General features: G+C 43.8%; 1 protein-coding gene across 1 annotated transcript in view; it reads left to right on the top strand.

Annotated features, from left to right (window-relative positions):
• XKR4 (XK related 4) overlaps nucleotides 1-23879 on the top strand; it is a 350114-nt gene that overhangs the window by 215301 nt on the left and 110934 nt on the right. The window contains exon 2 of the mRNA XM_036830896.1: nucleotides 6705-6904. Coding sequence (XP_036686791.1) covers nucleotides 6705-6904 — 200 coding nt within the window. The remainder of the gene's footprint in view (nucleotides 1-6704; nucleotides 6905-23879) is intronic.

Here is a 23879-nt window from a genome sequence, read left to right as displayed (position 1 = left end):
CTTCCATTAGCATGCTCTACAAGACAATAAATAAGAATGACCCTATCAGAAAATGAATGAGTCATACAGTAAAGATGGCAAACATCTTCTGAATGCGTTCACCTCAGAGGAGGAGTTGGGCACACTGACGTTTCAGAGTGGGGTTTATCGGGAACATCTCCTGTCAGCAGGAATGAGGGCTGTGTGTTTAAGCCACTACCCTCTCGTGCTTAGACTGCATACTTCATCCTTGATGACGAAGACTTGAAACTTTTTTCCTTCTTAAATGAAGGAAATTCATTGGTAATTATGCTAAACTTTTAACCATAAATATGGCTTTTTCTAAATCCTCCCTATATGAATGTCTTTTCATTGACATCAACTTCCTTGGTCACCTATGCCTGTTGGGTGTTATTTGTCTTTTTATTAATACAGCAAAGCAGAATCCTAAGAAAAAGAACCTTAGTGACCCCTCCAAACCCCACCTGGACCCCACGCTGGATCCCTTTGACACTCAGGTGGTGTAGAAACTACCTTGTTTCCCAGCAGAGTGGTGACTTTCTGCATCTGACCTTGGGAAGAACAGGCAAAGGCCAAATCCAACGTGATGGAAACACTCCCCAGAATAAAATGCCTCAAGGAAACAAGAAGAACTGAAGACATAAAACCACCTGAATTTTTAGGGTCAAAGAGATGGCCTTATAGATGAGCCCAGAACACCGATAACCTGGGTGTGCAGTGACATCCCTGCACATCGTGAACCCAGCACGTGCACGAGACACGTCTTCTTGTTTAGCGCTCACACAGCCGTGAAGGAGGTACGGTTCTCTCCACCTTCAGATAAAGAAACTTGGATCAGAAGCTAAGTGGCCATAAGAATCAGAGGGGAGAAAATACTTCCCAGTTAAATCATAATAACACAGATGCCAAGGAGACAAGACTGCTTGGCCTTTGTCTTCAAGTATGCAAAGGGCTGTTTTCCAGGGAAAGGCCATCAGCCTTCCTCCCCTTCCCCAGAGTAGACACGTGTTCTAATGCAATGTGAAGGGTCTGGATTAGCCTAGGAGGGCGGCTCACAACCATGAACTTCTCGACTCTGTCTACCCAGTAGATGGCTGCCAAGAACCATTCAAAAGCTAACTTGTGGGCTTCCCTGGTGGCGCAGTGGTTAAGAATCTGCCTGCCAATGCAAGGGACATGGGTTCGAGCCCTGGTCCGGGAAGATCCCACATGCAGCAGAGCAACTAAGCCCGTGTGCCACAACTACTGAGCCTGCGTGCCACAACTACTGAAGGCCATGCACCTAGAGCCTGTGCTCTGCAACAAGAGAAGCCACCGCAGTGAGAAGCCCATGCACTGCAATGAAGAGTAGCCCCCGCTCGCCGCAACTAGAGAAAGCCTGCACGCAGCAACAAAAACCCAACAGAGCCATAAATAAATTTATTTTTTAAAAAAAGCTAACTTGTGGGGTCACATATCAAGGCGTCCCCTCGGCCTCTCTGACCAGCACTGTAAGTTCCCAGACTCCACTGGTGGGTTGGATGGAGCACGGTGGAAGCATCTTGTCAGATCCACTGAGTGAAGGTGCAAAAGCAGCCATGATGAGGGCCCTTCATGGAAGGCAGACAGCACAGGCTCACGTTGCCATCATAGCGGTCTACGACCAAGGGTGCAATTCAGTGCCGCCCAAGTTTCTTCGGTCCTGATTTTGATTCAGGGACATCTTACACAGCTGTCCCTCGTTGGGGGCCTCTTTGTCTCCTGGGGTTCAGTTTCAGACCTGAGGCCTCACGTCTACCACATCATTAGTTCTCACCAAAGGGATTGTAACTTCTTACAGAATATTTCTGTTTTAAAACCTCTTCCCTTTTTGAAACTCACCTAAGGGTGCTTAACACAAGAAGTAACTCCAAGGCTCCTGTCCTGGTAGCTATTAAAAACACAGACAAACCAAAACACCTGCACAGAAGAGTTAACTTGACAGTTTTGCTCCTGTTTCTGGAACACAGTGACTTTTCACTGGAACACAAGTCCTTCTTCATGTCATTCTAAATTTCTGTGGAAAAGAACTCATGAGCTTATTCTTTTATATTTATTTCTCAATTCCCTATGCAGTTTACTAGATTAAAAGACACAATAGTCTAGCTTCTTTGAATAATCCCTCATCTGTCCCCATGTGTTAGAACTGAATGACAAATATGACCAGTCTTCCTTTGCTTTCTGCATTGATGTTCTGTGTCTAGAACAGCTGGTATTACCAGTTAGGTGAGAGGTGTTTGGGGCTGTTTGTCAACGTGGACAAAATTCCCTGCCCTGAGAAGTAAATTATTATGAAACCAGATCTCCCTGGAGTCAAACCTCTGGGGAAGCACGACATGGAATTGCATGATACAGGTCAAACGTGGAACAAGAGCTGAAGCCCTGAAGACCTCTCTCAGGGACTCGCTCTACAGCTGGAGGGCTGGTGTCCACACAGCCCACACAGGAGATAGCCGTGGCAGAGGGGAAAGAACGTGACACTGAAGTACAAATTTGTGTTTTCACCCCACATACACGTGGGGCAACATTTTCTCACCATGTGGTGTGAGGAACCGGTGGGAACAGTTGTGTCTCATGGTCCGCATTTCTACGCACACCCATTGGGCCTCTTCTCTTCCAACCTTCCCTGCCGGCAGCTGATAAAGAAGATGGCGAAAAAAAAATAATAATGTGACAAAATGTGGTAAACCATTTAAATATTGACAAGATGGAAGAGAACCAATTGTGATCGCAAAGGCTCTTTATTGTCATCGTTTTTTTTTGTTGTTTTTTTTAAATTTACTTATTTATTTATTTATTTATTTATTTATTTATTTTTGGCTGTGTTGGGTCTTCGTTTCTGTGCGAGGGCTTTCTCTAGTTGTGGCAAGCGGGGGACACTCTTCATCGCGGGCCTCTCACTATCGCGGCCTCTCTTGTTGCGGAGCACAGGCTCCAGATGCGCAGGCTCAGTAGTTGTGGCTCACAGGCCTAGTTGCTCCGCGGCATGTGGGATCCTCCCAGACCAGGGCTCGAACCCGTGTCCCCTGCATTAGCAGGCATATTCTCAACCACTGCGCCACCAGGGAAGCCCCCTATTGTCATCGTTTTTCAGAGCACAAACTTGAGAAAAGCCCAAGCTGACTGAGCTGTGGGCATAAGACTCCTGATATCCATCACTGCTGATTTAGACAAAGTAGAAAACTCTCCTGATACTGTGTAATACTCCTAATAGAGCTAATGTCTGTTAAATAGCATAAACCATTGTGTGCTTCCAGCTGGAAGCAAAAACTGATATGATGTAGGCTCTTGGTCCGTCTCATGAAAATAACTAATTATAAAGAAATAGAATTTGAGACTTTCCCCCCAATTCAATTTAACACACTTTGGTGAATCCCAGCATGAACAGAAAATAGTGCTCAATGGTGAGCTTCAGTGATGAGTGAGACCCTCCAGCCTTGGAGGTCTGGAACAGAAGCCAACACAGAAACAGATAAACCCACCCAGTGAGGTAGCTTCCGTGTTGGCGGCATGCACAAGTCGGGTGCAGGGAAGGATTCTCGGTTGGGGTCATCAAGAAAGGTCTTCTGAGGTGAGATACATTAGCAGAGTTTTAAACCACAACTGTAAGTTTCCCTAGTGGAGAAAAGAGATAAGGTCATTCTAAGAAAAGGTAATGTGAATGTGCAAAATGCATTTCAGGCCAAGAGCGCTACATATGCAAATACACTTCTTATCAGAATGCAGGGCATTTTCCCCATCTTTGTGTTTTTACATATGTAGTTCCCTTGGGCTTTTTTGGAAATTTTTGCATGTTCTGAATTTTTAAAATTCTGAAATCTTTTGTACATTCATGTTACCCATATATATAATGCTTGTATAAGTATATATTATATATATAATGCGTGTGTTTTGGGGTAACCTTGGAATTTTTAAGTAGTCAGATAAAATTATTATAAAGACTTTGACTTTCTGGTCAACTTTCTTCAAGCAAGAAGGCAACCTTTGTATTCAGTGATGTATAGGTGTTAAACCAGCCCCTGCGGCTCTGGTAACCCCTACCTTCCCCCTGCCACTGTCCTGTGCCATAATACTGTGATGGGAAAACAAAATCACCTTTTATTTCTGTTCCAGAATCAAATTTTCAAATATTATTCATGGAAAAAATGAATGAAATGGAACACAAAGGAAAATATACAAACCAATTTCACATAAATCAGTAAAAACTGTGGCAAAGCAGCTTAGGAATGTTGACCTACCGTCAACTTGATCAAGACACTTATAGCAGAGGAAAGCTTTAGATTCACAGGGAGGGAAAATATAACATAAATCCATATTATTATTTTAATTTTTAATTTTTATTTATTTTTTAAATTTTTATTTTATACTGGAGTATAGTTGATTACCAGTGTTGTGTTAGTTTCAGGTGTACAGCAAAGTGATTCAGTTATTTGTACACATGTATCTATTCTTTTTCAAATCCTTTTCCCATTTAGGTTGTTACATAATATTGAGCAGAGTTCCCTGTGCTGTACAGCAGGTCCTTGTTGGTTATCTATTTTAAATATAGCCGTGTGTACATGTCAATCCCAAACTCCCAATCTATCCCTCCCCCCCTATTCCCCCCAGTAACATAAGTTCGTCCTCTGTGTCTGTGAGTCTGTTTCTGTTTTGTAAATAAGTTCATTTGTGTCATTTTTTTAAGATTCCGCATAGAAGTGATATTGTTACGCCACTCAAAAGTCAACTCTCGAGAGACAAGTGTTGGTAGGAAAGGAAAGGTTGCTTTATTTCGGAGGCCGGCACCCAGGGGGAAGGGCGGACGCCTGTCCAAAGGCCGACTCCCCGCCGACACTCAAGGAGCAAGAGCTTTTATAGACAGAGGGAGGGGCTACACACAGAAACAGCACAGGCAGCTCTGATGGGCATCTTGAAATTGGTCATCGGCGGTCTGACCAGCATCATCTCAATTGTTTTAGGTACAGTTAATCTTCAGTTCCAGGGTCGGTTTGTTCCCATTTCTTTGAGGCCAATTCTTGGAATTATGGCAGCTTACGTCATGGCTACAGCCTGGTCATCATGTAGTTACCTTCTTCCACCTGGAGGGGGATACAGTATCTACAAGACAGCTCACAGGATACGGCTCAGAATGTTATCTATAGCCCTTAAGGAGGAACTACAGGTCCTTGACTTTGCTTAAGGACTAAACTATTATTATTTGGTCTCCTTGGACTGTTTTCCTTTGTTTATGCATTTTCTCACTTCTCTGATTAAACTTATTCTTTGGCTAATTTTCTTTCACAGACAAAAGGCAGGTGGAGGACATGGGGGTGCGGGGCGGGGGCGAAGAACAATAGGGTCCTGCTCCGTTTCAGTATCATGTGGTATTTGTCTTTCTCTGTCTGACTTACTTTGCTTAGTATGATAATCTCCAGGTCCATCCATGTTGCTGCAAGTGGCATTATTTCGTTCTTTTTAATAACTGAGTAATATTCCATTGTTTATATACATATTACATTTAGAAGTAATTAAAGTACCAAGTGCTGTGAAGGAGAAATTGAAGCATGTTCAGAGAGTGACCAGGGTGTCAGGGGACTTGGGGGGTCATGGGACACGTGGCTGGGGACACTAGGACTTTTGGAAGGGAGGGGAGGAAAGTGGAAATCTCTGGGGACTCTGAGGTGTCTTCCAGTATTAGAAAGGTTGTGTAGAAAAGGTGAATTGGATTTGTTCAATGTGACCCTCAGGGGATAAACCAGAAGCAAAGGTGGTGCAGGAGCACCAGTTTCAGAAACTCTCTCCCTAACAGCGCTGGCCTATTACTCAAGGACCCCATCTTGAGGACTTCATCACTATTCATAAGGAATGAGCACATCATGACCCAAAGAACAAGAAAGCCAGAGCACTAATTAGATCAAGGACTATGTCACTTTACTTTCTTTGTAGTATCTATACCCTCTGGTCTTCTCTCTCCATAGGATAATTTGACTTCTTTTTCATGGTATTAAAGAACAAATACAAGTTTGTCAGAATAAAATGTGATGACCATTCAGAGACAGCATCTTTCACACCCAATGGGAAATGGCACTGGCTTTCAGGATTGCCAAGCTTGTTTTCATTCTCATACTTTTCCAAACACTTTTGGGAAATTAATATGCAATACTTAAGATTACCACATTGGTGATTATTATCAGGAAATTTTCTTCAAGCAGTGGGGTAATTTTATTATGGATTCAATACACTGTTTTTTTCTTCTTTTGTATAGCTTTGAAATTTTCAATAGTAAAAGTTTTTTTAAAAGGCATCAGGAGGGTTTACAAACACATACGTCCTGGAACTTGACTTACATCATGCCCTTGGGGACATCCATCTGCTGAGGACCATTGAGCACATGATGGAACTGACCAGGAAGGGTGTCTGTAGATAATCAAAGTAGCAAATCCCTTCTACACCTGTGTCTCACCTCCCTCTTCATATTACAATGCAATGGAATGCCTTTAATGAAGGCGAAAATTGCAGTGACTCCTCAAAGTGAACCTTTAAGAGGAAGGGCCAACTTGGGGCCTTAAGTGATAAGCCACTAAGGTAGTTGTTTCCTGGACGTGCTTGCACATATATGGTGGTTTGCAGAAGAGAAAAAACAGCCCTGGTGTTTGAAGGATTAGTTATCACTCCGGTCTTTCTTTTTCTCTGTGTTTCCTTTCTAGGTATTTCCACACGATATACCTAGGGATTCGAAGTCGACAGAGCGGAGAGAATGACCGCTGGAGGTTTTACTGGCAGATGGTCTACGAGTACGCGGACGTCAGCATGTTACACCTGCTCGCCACGTTCCTGGAGAGCGCTCCCCAGCTGGTGCTGCAGCTCTGCATCATCGTACAGACTCACAGCCTGCAGGCCCTCCAAGGTAAGGGCTTGCGATTCACTTTCCGCATTTGGGGAAAGGTGGTCGGCTCCTTTTCTCACAACCCGAGGACCGTTCCAATACGCTTTGACGCAGGTCACGGTGCTCCGTATTATTGTCGGCCGCTTGACACCTGTATTTGTGAATGATGCCTATTTTCTTCTTCGCCATCACTTATCATGGGTAATTTACTGAAAGACTTTTTTGCCCTCAAGCTGCCCTTCCAGTGGGAAAAAAAATCCTTATGATTTTACACTTGCTCAATATGAGAACAGAATCCACTGAAGCTTTCTGGCTTGTATGATAATTTCCAAAAATTTGAAAAAAGACCTATAGCCCTCTCTAATGTTGTATGTATATTAAATGTTACATATATTATATACATTTTATATATAAATTTATATATATAATACATATTTGAATATTAGGGTAATCGCCACCATTTCTTTTTGATATTAGGACACAAAAGGAGAGAGATTAAAGGAAATGATAAAGATTACCTTAATATTTTTAAAAAGAAGGTCATATGGGAAATTGTTGTCAGTATTTAATAATGTATTGTTTATGTAGTACTAAGTTTTATAAAATGAATATTACAGTCAGGTTAATATTTTTGGGTTTTGCCGTCTTGTTTGATCATCTCATCCGTAAGACGATTCCATTGATAACAGATCCGCTCCGACGTTTCCTTAGGGCCTGCTGCTGAAATCTTTTCTAGAAGCAGATTGGACAGAGCAGTGGGTAGAGAGGTGACTACATGGGTGGGGGAGGATGGATAGGTAACATTTTCTGCATAGTTTCCTGGTAATTTGTCAATCCTGTAACTAAACAGGTAACGCTCTGTAATGTGCTCGTTTTGTTTCAGTCTCAGCAGAGCCTTGCTGTGACTTGCTGTATGTACTGGGCCATCCTCTAATCTGATCTGCTTGGTCTGGGGAATCTCTACAAGGTCCTTATAACTTTTTAGAGCAAGGAGCACATAAGCCTGGGCTGGGTACTTTACTAATTGGAGGGAGGGGGAGGCGTATTACAGGAAAAGAGAGAGGGGCTGTGTGCTGGTAGCCAGTGGGCCACTGATTTATGAATTCCTGGCCCAGCCCTGGTTGTACACGAGAATAGCTTCAGTCCAAGAAGTTTGAGAAAGGAGTCAAAGAGGTCCATGGGGTGGGAGTCTCCCATGCTAGTAAGCAAAATGGAAGAATGAGAAAATGGGTGTTAGCACAGAAGCAGAGGAGAAAAGCTTGGGGGAGGCGAACTTTATCCACCTCCCCCATGTGAATTATCCGTGGACGAGCCTCTTCAGACGTGAGACACCACACGCTGCACAGGGAAGCTCCGGCTTTGCTTATCTCACTTCCTCGCTGTGAGACCTGGTACAAGTCACTTAACCTCTCTGGGTCCCAGTTTCTCAAACTAAACTAGATGATCTCCAAACTCCTTGACAGTGCTCTTCTACTGCTGCGTCCGTGAATGCTCAGTAAACTTATGGGGCCAGGCATATGCATCAGGAGGTGGTCTGTACGTGAGGATACAAATTCAAAGTCAACATCAAATTGAATCTCTGTCAAATTCTCATCTCCAGAAGAACTTGGCACCCCCTTGGTATAGTTACACACCTGAGAACTCTCTGGAAGAGGAAACCCCAGGCACAAGTGAGGAGTGTGGCAAGCCACCTTCCTGTGTGGCCCGAGATTCCTGAGGGTCTCTGCTAGTTTCCTAAAAGATCTGCAACATCACAGAGAAGTTCTTATCCTAAAGATGATGGAGACGGAGAAGGAAAGGAGAGGGAGGGTGTGAGAAAATGAGATCACCTTTTCCATTTGAGAGCTTTATGTAAAGTTTTATAGAAAAAAAAAACATAGAGAAAAGACAATTCTTTGTCTTTATCAGATTATTCATCCTAAACATAGGAATCAAAATATGTGTTTCTTGGAGTTGTGGCTCTTCCCTGACGCCTGGTGTCCCCAGCTTAGCGGCTAAGCTCACTGTTGCATCAGGTTTGCTACAGACTTTGGGAGCGGGACCTCGTCCTTGGCCAAGGCAAGCCTTGCTGTCAAAATCAGAGAGCCATGGGGAAAATGTGTCCTGTGTCACTCCCAAGGTGGTCAAAAGACAGTTAGATCCAAAGATCACTAGGATCAACGCAAGTCACTGAGCACAGGATGAGGAATAGGGCCACTGAGCTGATCTTATGGTTGCCATTTTTTAAGCAGGGAGATGGGCAGAAAGTTGTGTTAAAAGACCAAAGAGAGGAAATACCTGACAGCAAACAAGCACCACAAAACCTCCAGCAAACGAAGACCAGCTCAGGCAATGCCATCTCAATCCTCTTGCATCTTGAGGAGAAACTCATCTGCAGAGAGAGCTTCTAAATTCAACCCTCTGCTGACAGATGACCCCACTTACAAATGAACCAGCTTATAAATTAAACTGATGTGAATTATAAGAACTGAGCCTTTCCTCTCTAGGAAAAGAAAAATGAATGTGATAGAACCTAGTCTGACATCTATTTTCACATATCTTTATGGTAAAAGATTCTTAAGATTTATATGTAAAAGCACAACTTTCTGCAATGAATGCACATAATCAGTGGCATGAAAGCTGTGAGGTATTTGCAAATAGCTCTGAATTTAAATCTTCAAAATATTTTTATTTAGCAGGTAAGAGTGGTCCTAAGTCTGCAAGTTATTTCCATAAATGACTATGTCTAAAATTATTATTTTTAGGACAGAAAGAAAAATGCTTTTTTAATCCAATTTTAACCATCTACTGCTCTCTGATGGACACTCTTTTAAAACCAATTTAAAAATCAAACAAAAAGAAGTACGACATTTAAAACTGATGCTGAAAAATTGTATTCCCCTTGTGGAAGTTGGTATAGCCCTAAAACCCTGTCGGCTGTGAAAACCCTTTCTCAGGGCTCCTTACTTATTGAATAATTAAGTCAGAGAGGCCTCGCTGTACTGGAGGCCGACAGGCTCAGTGGAGAGCTAAGTAAAGCGTAATTGTTTCTCAGTTTGTCCTGTCCCAGGAAGGAGAATTCAGCTCCTGTTCTGAGACCAGGAATCAGGGCCGAGCAGAAACTTGAACATGAATATCCAGTTCTTTCCACTCCGCACTGCCACCTTTGACAGAATTGCTGCTCTTCATTGGCTCTGGCATTTCCCTAGGAACATCTGTCTCTGGAGAGCAAGAAATACTCAGGGAGCCTCAACTGTACCCGCACAACTAAGACAGCACGTGGAACGTAAGGCAGCACGGCAGCCTGTGCTTGGAGATTCCAGTTTGCACTGCGTTACGTTTCCAGTGCAATCCCATTTCCCCACCTGGAGAGAGACAGCGAGAGAGCAAGGCAGGCAGGAGGACAGGAGGAGGGGCAGAGAGATGTAGAAGGACTGTGTGTGGTAAGCAGAGACGGGCAAAGCGCGCTGTTAGTCTCCGTGTAGAGGATGCAGCCCTCTGTGTTAGAGATGTAAGACGCGGTCCAAGGCCTGTCAGTCCTATTTTCAAGCAACATCTCAAACCCATCCAGGACATTTGATTCTGTCTCTTACAGATGGTACAAGCAAAGGTAGAAGGTTAACTACCTTCTACAGACCGAAGTTACCCCTCCTTATAAAAGGGCTGGCTGGGCTGGAGGGTCTCTGGAGTCACTTTCAGCTTTGTGATGCTCCGCGCACTCGTCTTTGGCTGTGTAGACCGGCTGGCAGAGAGGATACTGACCCGTGCGGGTACCGCGGGTACCGGTGTCCGCAGGCCCTGCCTATAGGGCAGCGTTGCTCAAGAGCCGCGCCATTGGGGGGGGGGGAAGCCCGCGCTCCTCGGAGCGGCCCGGGACGCCGTGCGGGGTCACCGCGCACACGCCGTGAAAGCTTCTCAGCCAGAACGGGTGAACCACGGCCCAGGCTGCATGCAGCACAGTCACCTGGCTCTGACGGCCAGGTGTGCACGCCCGCGCCGCACAGCCTTCGTGTACGAACAGCGCTTCCTGGAAGGAACCGTCTAGGTAAACAGAAGAAATCAGGCCCTCACCAGATGCAAGTGGGTGCCTACCTAGCAGCGCAATTGTTTCCGCTTTTTCCAGATGGCTTTAGTTCTTCATTTCCAATTTCCACCTCTACTTGCCATTGTTGGAAACAATTTTCGCATTTTACACTCCCTGGGTATTTAAGCTGCGGTGCACAGAGTGAGTTAGGAACAAATGCTTTCCCACAGGCCGTGTGCCCAGGAGAGCTTTGCTGAGCAGGAAAAGATACCTACACCTACCTCGATTCCGATTTCTTCGTGTCCAAAACCCCCATGGTTGCCCGTTTTGCCGACAGTTTAACCCGAATACTTCGTGAACGGAATTAAGCAAAGGGGGCTGGAAGAAGTTTCTAATTATTCTTTTTCCTGTCTTGCATCCCACGAGACTACAGGGAAGTCAGAAGTTAAGGGACTCTCCTTAAACAAACACCGTCCCCAGGCAACCACGGTAGGAGACACCTTGAGTGTGACAACTGCCTCCTTTGTCACATCCTGATGAGGATTTTTAAGACCTAAATCATTGGATTTCCAGTTGCTCCATTTTGTGGTAAAGCAGGTGGAGACACGCCCGGCTACCTTCCCGAGGCTGAGGTTACAGAAGGAACCCATCGGCCCCCAGGCCCAAGTCCTTTGTGCCGAGTTCCTGTCTCTGCACCCGGCTCCACCTGTGGATTTCTGCAGGGGAGGGAGAATGCCCGGGAGAGTGTCAGCCTGTGAGTGGGACTGTGTCTTGTCCCTTTTGATCTGTCTGTTTTTCCGTTGCTATTTTTGTTAAGTTCATTAACACATTTATCGAATGTCTATTGTGCGCATGATGGTGCGTGAAGGGCTGTAAAATTTGTCCTAAAAAAAATTCACTTTTTATTAAAAGTTTGTAATGTGGCATTATAAACAACGTGGCAAAACATATTTAGAAAGGCCTAACTCATCTGGGTGTATTCCAGAAAAGCTGTTCCGTCTTCTAGATGGGATGAGAGAAAACGAGAGCAGGTCTAGGTCCCCGTCCCGCACAGAGGGACCACACAGCCCCTGCTTGAGCCCGTTCTTCACTAGAGGGCAGTTCACGCTGCATCACGGACACTACGTGGAAGGCACGGTCATGGGCGTCTAGCCCGTCACCACCTGACGCGTGGGTCTCTGATCCGTACCACCCCCGCTCACCAGTGCACCCTGAGGCTCCACCATCCCACCGGGAAGGCTGCTCGCTATCCCAAAACGGACGCGGCAAAAGCTCTCCTCTCCAGCGCTGGGCAGGCAGTTCTCCGTTCCCTCTGCAGAATGTTCTTCCTGATGCCCTTAGTGCGTTGAACGTCTACGCCAACCGGGCGATCTTGGGTCCACAGGCCCAGTTGTCTCCTCAAGTTGAGCTGAACACTTAGCAAGGGTCAGTCTGGTTTTCTGAAGCTGCTTATCTCAAGGTTCTGGTTCTGGTAGTCATTTCGCTTAATTAGCACTTAAACTGATGAAATACGAGTGTGAAAGAGAGTTGTTTCTATGAAATGTATACTGATAGCTTTGGAAAACGTAGATCAGTGGGCAGTGCGTTTCCAATCACGTGGCGTTGGGACCCCTCTCCTGCCCCCCGGTGTCTGGGCCGAGGACGCTGCGGGTCGGAGGGCTGCCCCTGCCCCTTGGCTCTTCCTTGCACAGCCCTTGCCAAGAGCTTATGCACATACTTTAATGTCCTCCCACCACCCTGGGACTTCTGCTGTTTCATCTCCCATCATCAGCTGCTGTGTCTTGCTTTTTGTGTGTCCATTAGAATACAATCCCCAACCAGGAACACAAAACAGGTTAGGTATCTCAGAAAGAAGGGGTTTAAATCAGGGAATCTACTCCACAGGAAGATAAACGGACAAAAAGAGGATGCTTATAGAAGTCCAGGATTCTTCATTAAAGGAAGCAGCTCCCAGCCCGGGGGCCAGAAGAATCAGGGACGTGTGCCCAGGTCTCTGGGGAGGGGCGCAACCTGGCAAGTGCTGGGTGACCAGAGGGGCCAGCCTACCCGCTGCAGAGGCTGCCAGGCAGGGATGGAGCGACGCTCACAGAAATCATCTTACTGCTGAGGGCCCCGTCCCAGCTGCTGCTTCCCCCGCTGCGGTGAGGCTGCGTCCGGCGGGCCCAAAAGAGCCAAGGGCTGGTGGCTGGAGAAGTCCAAGACTAACTGGATGCTGATCTGAGCAGGAAGCCAGAAAAATGTGTCCTTTCCTCGCCTCCCACTTTCCAAGCTCCGCCCACTGCCACCTCCAGGCAGAACCTAGCGGGAAGCTGGAGTCAAGGAGCTGGGGACCCCGCCTGCCAGGCAACTGGCACACGCGCCCCACTCTGCTGGGCTCCTTTTGCCTGCTTCCACATAAGAGATTTGATCATCAAGCTAGTTACAGCTGTTTCTGAGTGAAAGCCTGAAAGACTATCGTATGAGACGAATGCATGCATTTTAGACCATGGAGACTGTGTCATCTTAAATACATCCAAGCAGCCGAGTTTGGCAACTGATGCATCTCTCTGAAACGTCTGACCACAGATCTCAAGTGGTCACTCAGCACTGTCAAGCATCTGACATTGTTTCTCCTTGAAATTCACTCTCCTGCTACAAAACTGACTGTTTCCTTCCTTCTTCTGTGTCCTCACACTTCCAACCATCTGCCTCCATCACTTCAAACCACTGCTTTCACTTCCTATGTCAGTGGGAAGACAGAAGCAGTGAAATAAGAACGGCTTTATTTTCCCACCGCTAACCCCACCTCCTTCTGCACCCATCACCCGGCTTCCCTCCATTTACCATGGGTAAGCTGTGCCAGCTCCCATCTCTTGACCCCTCGTCTTCTGCGCTGGATCCTGTGCCCTCTCACCTACATAAGCATCGTGTTCGTGAAATTATCCTCTCTCTCTCCTGCATTATCAATTTCTCCTTTCTACTGGGTCATTGCCATCACACATAAACAAGCACACCGTGATAACTCTAATCTTTATTTTTTTAAAAATTGTCCCATATCACCTGCTACCATATTACCACAATGAATTATATTTTAGTGCTTATTGAGTTCTTTCATGTTTCATATATATTACATTAAAATAGAATTAAAATATGGATACTATTTTGTAACCTCCTCTTTTCTGGCAATACATCATGAATATATGTCCATGACGATGTATGTAATTCCGCATCATTTCTCACTACTGCGTAATTTACTAGCACATGGATTATCTTTTTCTTTTCCACTAACTCCCTGTTTTCGAAATGAAAAGTGATCATCTATAGTCACCATAATCAATAATCCTATGATAAGCCTATTATAAACGCATTAAGAAAATCTTTGCAGCCTTAGTTAAATACCTAAAGTGAAATGGGTGGATTTGAGGGCAAGCTTGCGGGTTTGAAGGCTTTTGATACGTAATGTCAAACTGGCAGTTTTAAAGTACATTTCTTGAGAGTCCTGCAGTGTCTCAACTTTCTGATCCAAATGCACAGGAAGTCAGTGAGGGCAATAAATGTGACAAGGGCTGGGAATGGGACAAATCTTTTGAGATTTGGGAAAGAGCTCTTAATGGTGCCCATTGCAATAGGAAGGGCGTAATTCCAAGAAGTGTCCTAGTTTCTTCCCTTGTTACTTCATTGTACCCACCATATAAACTTTATTAAACCTATTCTATTAAGCAGCAGCTCATTATTGACGAAACAAAATTTTAAGAACAGCTTCATCAAAGACTTTTAATTTGAACCAAAATTGTTAGGAAAGTAGACATAGGTTCCTCAAAACACATAACAAAAAATCTGAACCAAGAAAACTTTTAAAGAGCTAAACCACACAAAAATTATAAAACAGCAGCCTTTACACTGGACAGTTGTAATGTCTTTTGGCGTAATGGATATGTTAAATGTATTCAATAGTATTTAGTGTGAAGGCCCACTGGGTATTAAAAAAAGACAGCACGTCCTCTCTCCCAGGTGCTGACAAATTCCGCAGAGGCTGATGCAGTTGATGATGTCACAGCAAAGGCTGGCACGCGTTACTTCCCGGCTGCATGGACCCTCTGCTCTGGGCCCATTATAAGCAGTTGGTGGATATTTGTTGAATAAAAGAAAGAATGAATGTCTGCTGGGTGACAAAGCCCTAGGCTAGGTGTACTTGATAGAAAACCAAATGGCATAGCCCCTGCTCTCAAGAATTCAACCTAATGGAAAGAAAGACCAAAAAATTGTTTATTATTCAATGTGCTCTATACTGTTGGTGGCCATATTAAGGCCCTTTGGTGACATAAAATGATCTCTTATAGAAAATGATACAGATCACAATAGCCAAAACATGGAAACAACCTAAATGTCCATCAACAGATGAATGGATAAAGAAGATGTGGTATACAATGGAATACTACTCAGCCATAAAAAAGAATGAAATAATGCCAGTTGCAGCAACGTGGACGCAACTAGAGATTATCATACTCAGTGAAGTAAGTCAGAAAGAGAAAGACAAATAACCGTATGATGTCACTTATATGTGGAATCTAAAATATGGCACAAATGAACCTATCCACGAAACAGAAACAGACTCATAGACATAGAGAACAGACTTGGGTTGCCAAGGGGGAGCGGGGAGGGAGAGGGTTGGCCTGTGAGTTTGGGGTTGGTAGATGCAAAGGATTACATTTAGAATGGATAAACACCAAGGTCCTACTGTAGAGCACAGGGAACTATATCCAATCTCCTGTGATAAACCATAATGGAAAAGAATATAAAAAAAGACTGTATGTATGTGTATAACTGAGTCATTTTGCTGTACAGCAGAGATTGGTGCAACATTGTAAATCAACTACACTTCAGTAAAAATAAAAAAGAAAGGGAAGGAAGGAAGGAAGGAAGGGAAAGAAAGAAAGAAAAAGAAAGAAAGAAAAGAAAGAAAGAAAGAAAGAATGGAAGGGAGGGAGGAAGGAAGAAAGAAAGAAAGAAAGAGAGAGAGAGAGAGAGAGAGAGAGAGAGAGAGAGAGAGAGAGAGAGAGAGAGAGAAAGAGAGAAAGAAAAGAAAAGAGAGAGAGAGAGAAAAAAAGATACACAGAAGTAGAAATGCGGTGCCGCCTGTGACGTAACGGAATGTTGGAAGAATCAGGGAAGTTTTCATGAAAAGAGCGGCCTTTGAGCTGGGTCACAAGTGAAGCCTAACATTTTGTCATGTTCAGTAAAGAAAAGACAACAACATGAACGAAACCAGAAGAGGGAGGCCGGTGGTTTTGTCTACACCTGTCTGTCCAGCACTGCTGCTGGATAACAGTCCCCTCAAAGCAATGAGATCGTTGGTGTTACTTGTGGCACAGGATTAGATTCGTTCCTCATATTTGAAAAATATTTGTAGTAGCAGGGTAAATCCTGCATATATACTTAAAAAATACACGTATTTTTCTGTACGTCTCACTTTTCAGCCTGTTTCTGCATCGTTCAGTATTTGGGGGTTATCAATAAGTCAGTCAATAAAATAGTAAACTGCCAGTCTGCTTACTCAATGCATATATGGAGTTGAATTTTAAAGACTCATCATCATCAACATCTTTGTAAGGAGAGGCTCACACACCCGACAGAGCCTGTTGGCCACACTGCTCCCCTCTATTGAAAAGTATTGGCAGAATAAACGGTGGGTGTCATGAGGGTAATGATATTATTGATCCCTTTATTTCACATTCAATAGCCTCTGAGTCATGGTACCACTCCAAGTTATACTTAGAAGAACAGAGAGAAGCTTCATTTGCTGATCGTTGATTCAAGTGCTTGAAATCAACTCTGTATGGTAGCAACCCCCAGCACAGCTGTGAATAGTTTTGAATTTGAATCATTTTGAACATAATATGAAATAAGGGCCTGACTATTTTTAGGCCCTACTTAATTATCTCCAATAATCAAGCACAAATCTTGGTATTTTTCCACTCAGTATTCCTTCTCTCTCCCTCTCCTTCTCGGTGAGATGTGAGTGAGCATGGGTGCGTGCTTGTTCAGGCACTGGGTGATAGACTGGGTCGGGTGAGGGTAGCGGGTGAACAGATGCGAATAATTGCACACGCCTGGCTTGGGAGAGCAGGGACCTGGCGGAAAGTTGCGGAGCGGTTGGTGCAACAGAGAAGCAAACCGGCATAAGGGCTGTCTGCAGTGAATGATGTCCCCAAACACTCACCGTTCCTTCGCCTTTCTTGTGGCTTCCTTGTTTGCCAACCTCCAACCTCCCCAAATATTTCAATAATTTTTCAGTGCTTCGTACCTTCAAGGCGTCCACTTAAAAAAAAAAGTACAACGTAGGAGTTGTGAGTTTAAGTTTTATTCAGGGTGATAAATAAATTTAGATAATTTAGCTCCGAGGAAACTCTTCCAAAGCGGTAGGAAAGGAACCAGGATGGATATGATTTTTGGCTGGGAATGTGTGTAGTCCAGGATACATCCTGGTAAAATGGTACTGCTGGTCAAGAAGAACAGCTATCTCAAGTTAATGATTTCAGTGCTTTTCTATGTATAGAAGATGCAAGAATCTGGGTTCATTAACATTCTTCCTGAGATACACATCTAACTATCTAGGGGACTGTTTTTCCAAAGCACAGAGCATCTCATCCTGACTTCACCCTGAATCTCTCCCAGGATGCACTGTCCCTCAGCTCTGCGGTGACTAACGACTGAATCCCTGTAGAGCTGGGTGGTGAGCAACGCTCTTTGGGGATTTTTGTTTGTTTACAAAGGAAACAGCAGCCCATTCACCTGACCTTTACCCCAAACTCAGAGCAGGTATTTACTTTGAATATCGACATACTGTAATTGTCATTTCTAAAAACTAAAAATAACTACCGTGAATAGTAACCCAAATCCTTGCTGAGCAGAGTCAAAGTGAGGTCAACTTAATAAAAAATTCGAAAGTGGCTTACTATGGTATTTTCCTAAATAACTTTTTTTTTTTTCTAGGAAGCCACAGACACAGTTACACCATCAGGATTTTCTGACCCGATTCTGATTGGGTGGGTGAATGAGGGAAGCGCCCACAACCAATGAAATAGTTTTCACTATGAAACCTCTTCTCTATGACAAACTTGTGCCATCACAGAGCATACAGTCGAGTCTAGAAATTTTTTACATTCATTGGGCAGCTTGGAGTTAGACTGAGTTTTGAAACAGTCCTTAGACATGGAGGCTAGTATTTTCTTGATGACTCAGCAGGAATAAAAAACTGGGATCATTTCCTGTTGACTGAGTTAAGAAAGGGCTTTTTTTCACCGTACTGCTCACTCATGCATGGGAGCCTATATGTATGCAATCGGAAGGGATGAGATCCCATCACACTGAGCCAGATGCAAGCAGGAGCAAAAAGGAGCAACTGATTCAATTGGTCTGTAAGCGTTCCTTAGTATAAAACCACATGGAGATTCACTCCCCGAAGCTCACAATGAGCTTCTGATTGCGGAAGGACAGGCCTGCTGAGAGCTGCCTGGGGAAGGTTTTGTCAGCACTTTCATTGTGATTCTAAATTTCCACAGCTTTCCACTCAGCTGTAGAAAAAGTCCGAGAGTCCATGAGGCTAAGGAGACTCCAAACCTCCAAAACTTTTAAAACATCCATAATATTATCACTTCACACACCTGGACCATTTTATAGGGCGTGAAGTTCTCCAGGGTAGCATTGAAATGTAGGCCTTTCCAGTGTGTAGGCTTCTGTGAAGGCAGGTACTACCAGATTTTTGTTTTTGGCTGGGATAATGCTGAATAATATTCCACTGTCTGGATGGACCACAGTTTATTTATCCATTCACCTACTGAAGGACATCTTGGTTGCTTCCAAGTTTTGGCAATTATGAATGAAGCTGCTGTAAACATTTGTGTGCAGGTTTTTGTGTGGACATAAATCTTTCAATTCCTTTAGGAAAATATCAAGGATTATATGATAAAAGTATGTTTAGTTTTGTTAAGAAACCACCAAACTGTCTTCCAGGGAGGCTGTACCATCTTGCATTCCCACCAGCAATGAATGACAATTCCTCACCAGCATTTGATATTAGCAGTGCTTTGGATTCTGGCCATTCTAGTAGGTGTATAGTGGTATCTCACTGGTGTTTTAGTTTGCATTTTCTTGATGACATATGATCTGGAGCATCTTTTTATATGCTTTTTTGCCATCTGTATTTCTTCTTTGATGAGGTGTCTGTTAAGGTCTTCCACCCATTTTTTGAGTTGGGTTGTTGTATTTTTTTTATTGTTGACTTTTAAGGGTTCTTTGTATATTTTGAATAATGATCCTTTATCAGATGTCTTTTGCAAATACTTTCTCTCAGTTTGTGGCTTGTCATTTTGTTTTCTTGATGGTGTTTTTCACAGAGCAGAAGTTTTTCATTTTAATGAAATTCAGCTTATCCATTATTTATTCTATGGATCATGCCTTTGGTGTTGCATCTAAAAAGTCATCACTGTACTCAAGGTCAACTAAATTCTCTCCTATGTTATCTGCTAAGGGTTTTATAGTGTTGCATTTTGCATTTAGTGTGATCCATTTTAAGTTAATTTTTATGAAGTTTATACGGTTTGTGTCTAGATTCCATTTTTCTTGCACGTGGATGTCTAGTTGTTCCAGGACTACTTGTTGGAAAGACTATCTTTTCTCTGCTGGCTTTGCTCCTTTGTCAAACATCAATTGACTACATTTATATGGGTCTATTCTAGACCCTCCATTCTGTTCTATTAATCTGTTTGTCAATTTTTCACCAGTATCACTCTTCTTGACTACTGGAGCTTTATAGAAAATCTTCAAGTTGGGTAGGGTCAGTCCTCCAACTTTGTTCTTCTCCTTCAGTATTATATTGGTTGTACAGGGTCCTTTGCCTCTCCACATGAACTTTAGAATTCGTTTGTCAATATCCACAAAATTACTTGCTGGGATTTTGATTGGGATTGAATTGAATCTATAGATCAAGTGGGGAAGAGCTGACATCTTGCCAATATTGGGTCTTCTTTTTTTTCTTCCATGAACATGGCATGTCTTTCCATTTATTTAGTTCTTTGATTTCTTTCATCAGAGTTTTATAGCTTTCTTCATATAGATATTGTACATATTTTGTTAGATGTATACCTTACTATTTCATTTTGGGGGGGTGCTAATGCAAATGGTATTTAAGGTAAAGGGCATGACAGACTGCTTCTCAAGTTATAACACAATATTTGAAAGTCATAATGCCTAATGACAATGACACTTGTCCCCAACCTCTAGCACCACCCAGAGGATGAGAGGGAGATTCAGCCTGCCTCCTCAAGGAACAGAATAGAGAGAGAGTTCAGATTCAACAGTCTTTGTTGTGATCTTGGCTCCACCACCTAATAACTTTGAGCTGCGGCTCATTTCTCTACTTGTCTGCATCTATTTCTTCATCAGAGGAGTGGGGAAAGCAAGCCCTACCTCATAGGAAAGGCACCTGGAAGAATTTGCTGAGACATTGTGAAGGGCAAATGCCCTGAATCAGACCCAGTATATGGCAGGTACTCAAGAAGCATCCTCTTACATCACGTGGGGAATAGTTAACTCTGATGTTTTGGTACAGACAATGAGAAAACAGATCATTTATAACTAAGGTATCAACCTTACCACCAAGACTGTACTACCAATTCAGGGAATTAGGAATACTACATCACTGCTTCTTCCTGGAAGGAAGGAAGGAAGGAAGGTAGAAAAAGTCAATAAACTGAAATATCAAAAGTCAAAGAAAAACACCAGAGCTCCATAAGTTCATTGCACCTCCATGCCCCAGTGGTGCCTCAATTCTCCACTTACTTGATGCTTGTCAGGATGTCTAATGCTTTGCCTGCACCTAGTGGATACAGGGGGGAAAAATGTGAAACAGTAATCTGATATTATCAGACCCCGGAAAGGTACTTCTGGAAACACTAATTGGATTTTCTTCAGCCTTTTTTAATTTAGTGCATTCTAGGAGAAGATCACACCTCTCCTAACACTTATAAAGGGAATTTGTGAGCGAGATTGTGCACAAGTAATACCTATTGGATGCTCCAGGCAACGTGTTGCCATGGTACCAATCAGATTTCATCTTCATCGGGGAATAGAAATTAAAACTGACAATGTTTGAGTGTAACTATTCTTGTTGGTCCCCGTAAGCAGCGTGAGGGCTTGAAAAGGGAGGAGGTCTAGTTTTGTTGTTGTTTTCTGGTTTCGAAACAACACTACATTAAAATGAGTACAGTCCAGTGAGTTCAGAGAAACAAAGAATCCCCCAAAGGAGCTCATTATTCTTATAAATTTACATTATCAAAGGATGCGGAAAGGCCAAAAAGCAAGTTCTTAATGGTCAGAAGCGGTAGTGTCATCTCCCAGCCAGAGAGAGTGAGTTGGTGACTAATGGGGTTCAAATGCAGGATTGATCTGGAAGCCTAATTGGCTATTTTTATGGCTTTAAAATTCTGATCTTGTGTTAGAGCCGTAAAACATCCATTGTGCTTTGGGGATCATGTGTGCATTTGGCTCTCATAATAAAAGAAATATTGCAAATTGAGAGACGTAGCCTGCTATGGAGAAAAACAAGAGAAGGATTAACTTGAAATTCAGGAAAGTGGTTGCCCATGGGGATGAGGTGGAGAGAGGAAGGGTGTCAGAGACATCGGTTACATTCACTTTCTTAAGTTGAAGGGTATTTTATTCTTCTTCTTGGAGCTCCACATAGACATTGCGTGCATTCACGGTAAAAATGTACTTAAGGAGGTAGAGAGAGAGAATATAGAAGGTGGCAAGTAAGTGAACCGGGGCCGTGGACTCAATTCTTGACTCTTCCGCTAAGTAGCTAAAGGATTAGCGTGTCACCTCGGCTGAGCCTCAGTTTTCTCAGCTTTAAATTAAGGCATGCTCAACCGTCAGTATATTCCCCTTGGCTTGAAAACGATACAGCTCGATGTTTATCACGTGGAATACAATCTCGCTGAATTAGTCATGTTGGGGAGATACTATTTTTCGTCATGCAAAAACAACAAATCCAGCAGTGACCATCCAATCATCCGCCCCCGTTTGACTAGCGGAGTCAGTTATTCTCTTATTCCGAGTTGCTATTCCTTGAGTGGAGTTTTGGAGATTCTTTATGCGGCGAGATATTATGAAGTCGGTGATGGCACTGACAGTGTGGGAAAGTCAGTGGTCCTGGCTGGCACTGCATTCCATATTCCTCCTCCGTCTGTCAACTCGTCTTGTCATTCAGAGCTTCTCTGAATGTAAAACAGCAACACCATAAACTCAAGAGGCATTTAATTATTTCATGTTCATGCTGTCAGGTGCTTTGTATTTCCCCCCTCAAATTACCAAAAAAGTAACTATGCTTTTCAGGACTGGGCTAATCCTACCAGCTGGGTTTCAAGGAAATGCTCCTTTTTGGTTAGCAGAATCCAAAAGCCAGAACCATCCTCTTTCCTTATTCTTTCCTCCAGTGTTTATGGCTGCCTAGGCTGGGCCAAGCCCTCTGCTGGCTGTTGGCTCCTACTTAATTTCTCAGAGAACACACAGGAGGTCTGATTACTATGAATGTGTTCTGGGGCATTGTAGCAAATTTCCCAGGCACTGGTATTTGCTCACACGCATTTAGATTCCAGTGTCAGAGGAGGACAGGTAGATTTGGGCTGCTATCTTCCACTTCTGGTTTTGTTTGAGGCTCCAGTGTCAAATGAAGAATCAGGATGCACTTCTGTTGGCTCCGCCCAGCTCACATCCCGGGCTGGTTTCCCAAGCAGAATCCTGGGCTCTGAAAACTGGGGTAAAGCTCTTAACCTCTCGGAGGTTCTATTTATTTCCGTTGAGATGGGGAACCACCTCAAGTGTTATAATGAACGCTGTGAACACTTATTTTGGCATAACGCACATAAGACCCTGAGCTCAAGGCCTGGCACTTAATGTTAACTCAAAAAACATTTCGTCGCCTGATCCGCAAATCACCCCAGCCTAAGCTGCCATATCTGAGGCAGCTGGACAACAGCCCCAAGTGTCCGCCCTGTGATCCCTGCAGGGGACATCACAGGCACCTGCTCTCGGCTCTCCCAGCAGAGCACTGAGTTGGGACGGTTTTGGAAAGAGACGCTGCAGGAGACAGTGTTCTGTTAGGTGTTGTCTCAGGTCTGGGAACTCTTTGACAAGGCCTGGGGGTGGGTGACAAAGAAACAAACCAACATGACACTACTTTCCTCTGAGTGCCCAGCCAATCAGGGCTGGGGGAGTTCTCCAGCCCATTTAGACTCTGACAAACCCAGAGGACTCCTGGGACATCACAGAGTTTTCTCTCAGCCCGTAGTCTGTGTTTGAACCATATTTTTGTTCCTTACCTGAGATGAGATCCTGGAAGAGGGGGAAGGTGGCCTCAGAGTCACAGAGGCCTGTGCTCACAGCAGGATCTGCTCCGTAAAGTCGTGGTGACAATTCAGTGGGATAATGTATATAAAGCGCCTGTGAGTTTGGTTCTGGTGCGTGTTAAGGTCTCAGACTTGTAATGATAATGATGCTGACAATGAAACCATTGTAATGAAAAAACAAAACAAAACATTTTGTGCGCTTCCTCTTATAGTTCTAACTAAAGAAATTAAATCCACAGTCATGTTTCCAAGGAAAAGCTTCTGTCCTCAGAAGAACTGCCTGCTGCCATCCTGCTCCGTTGGTTCTGATGAAAGTCTGGCTGAGGGAATCTGATAGCATCCAATTCTCTCAAAGATGTCCAGGCTTCCTGAGGAATAACCAAATTGAAGCACACACTTAAGGGAGGCAATGCAGGACACCAGATGTGGTGTAGCATCTCAGGAAGCAAAAGCAAAAGACCGATGTCATCGAGAGGCTTCTTTGGAAGTGATTTGGCCACTTTCCTTACCCCAGCTCCCTTCAATAAGAGTCCAGAGTAAGGATAAATAAGAAATGTGTGCACAATGTCTATGATAACATGTAGAAGAGTACAAGCCATTCCTATTA

This window comes from Balaenoptera musculus, chromosome 17 (genome assembly GCF_009873245.2).
Source record: "Balaenoptera musculus isolate JJ_BM4_2016_0621 chromosome 17, mBalMus1.pri.v3, whole genome shotgun sequence".
NCBI classification, from domain to species: domain Eukaryota; kingdom Metazoa; phylum Chordata; class Mammalia; order Artiodactyla; family Balaenopteridae; genus Balaenoptera; species Balaenoptera musculus.
The sequence above is the reverse complement of the archived record's forward strand: the minus strand, read 5'-3'. Positions and strand labels throughout refer to the sequence as shown.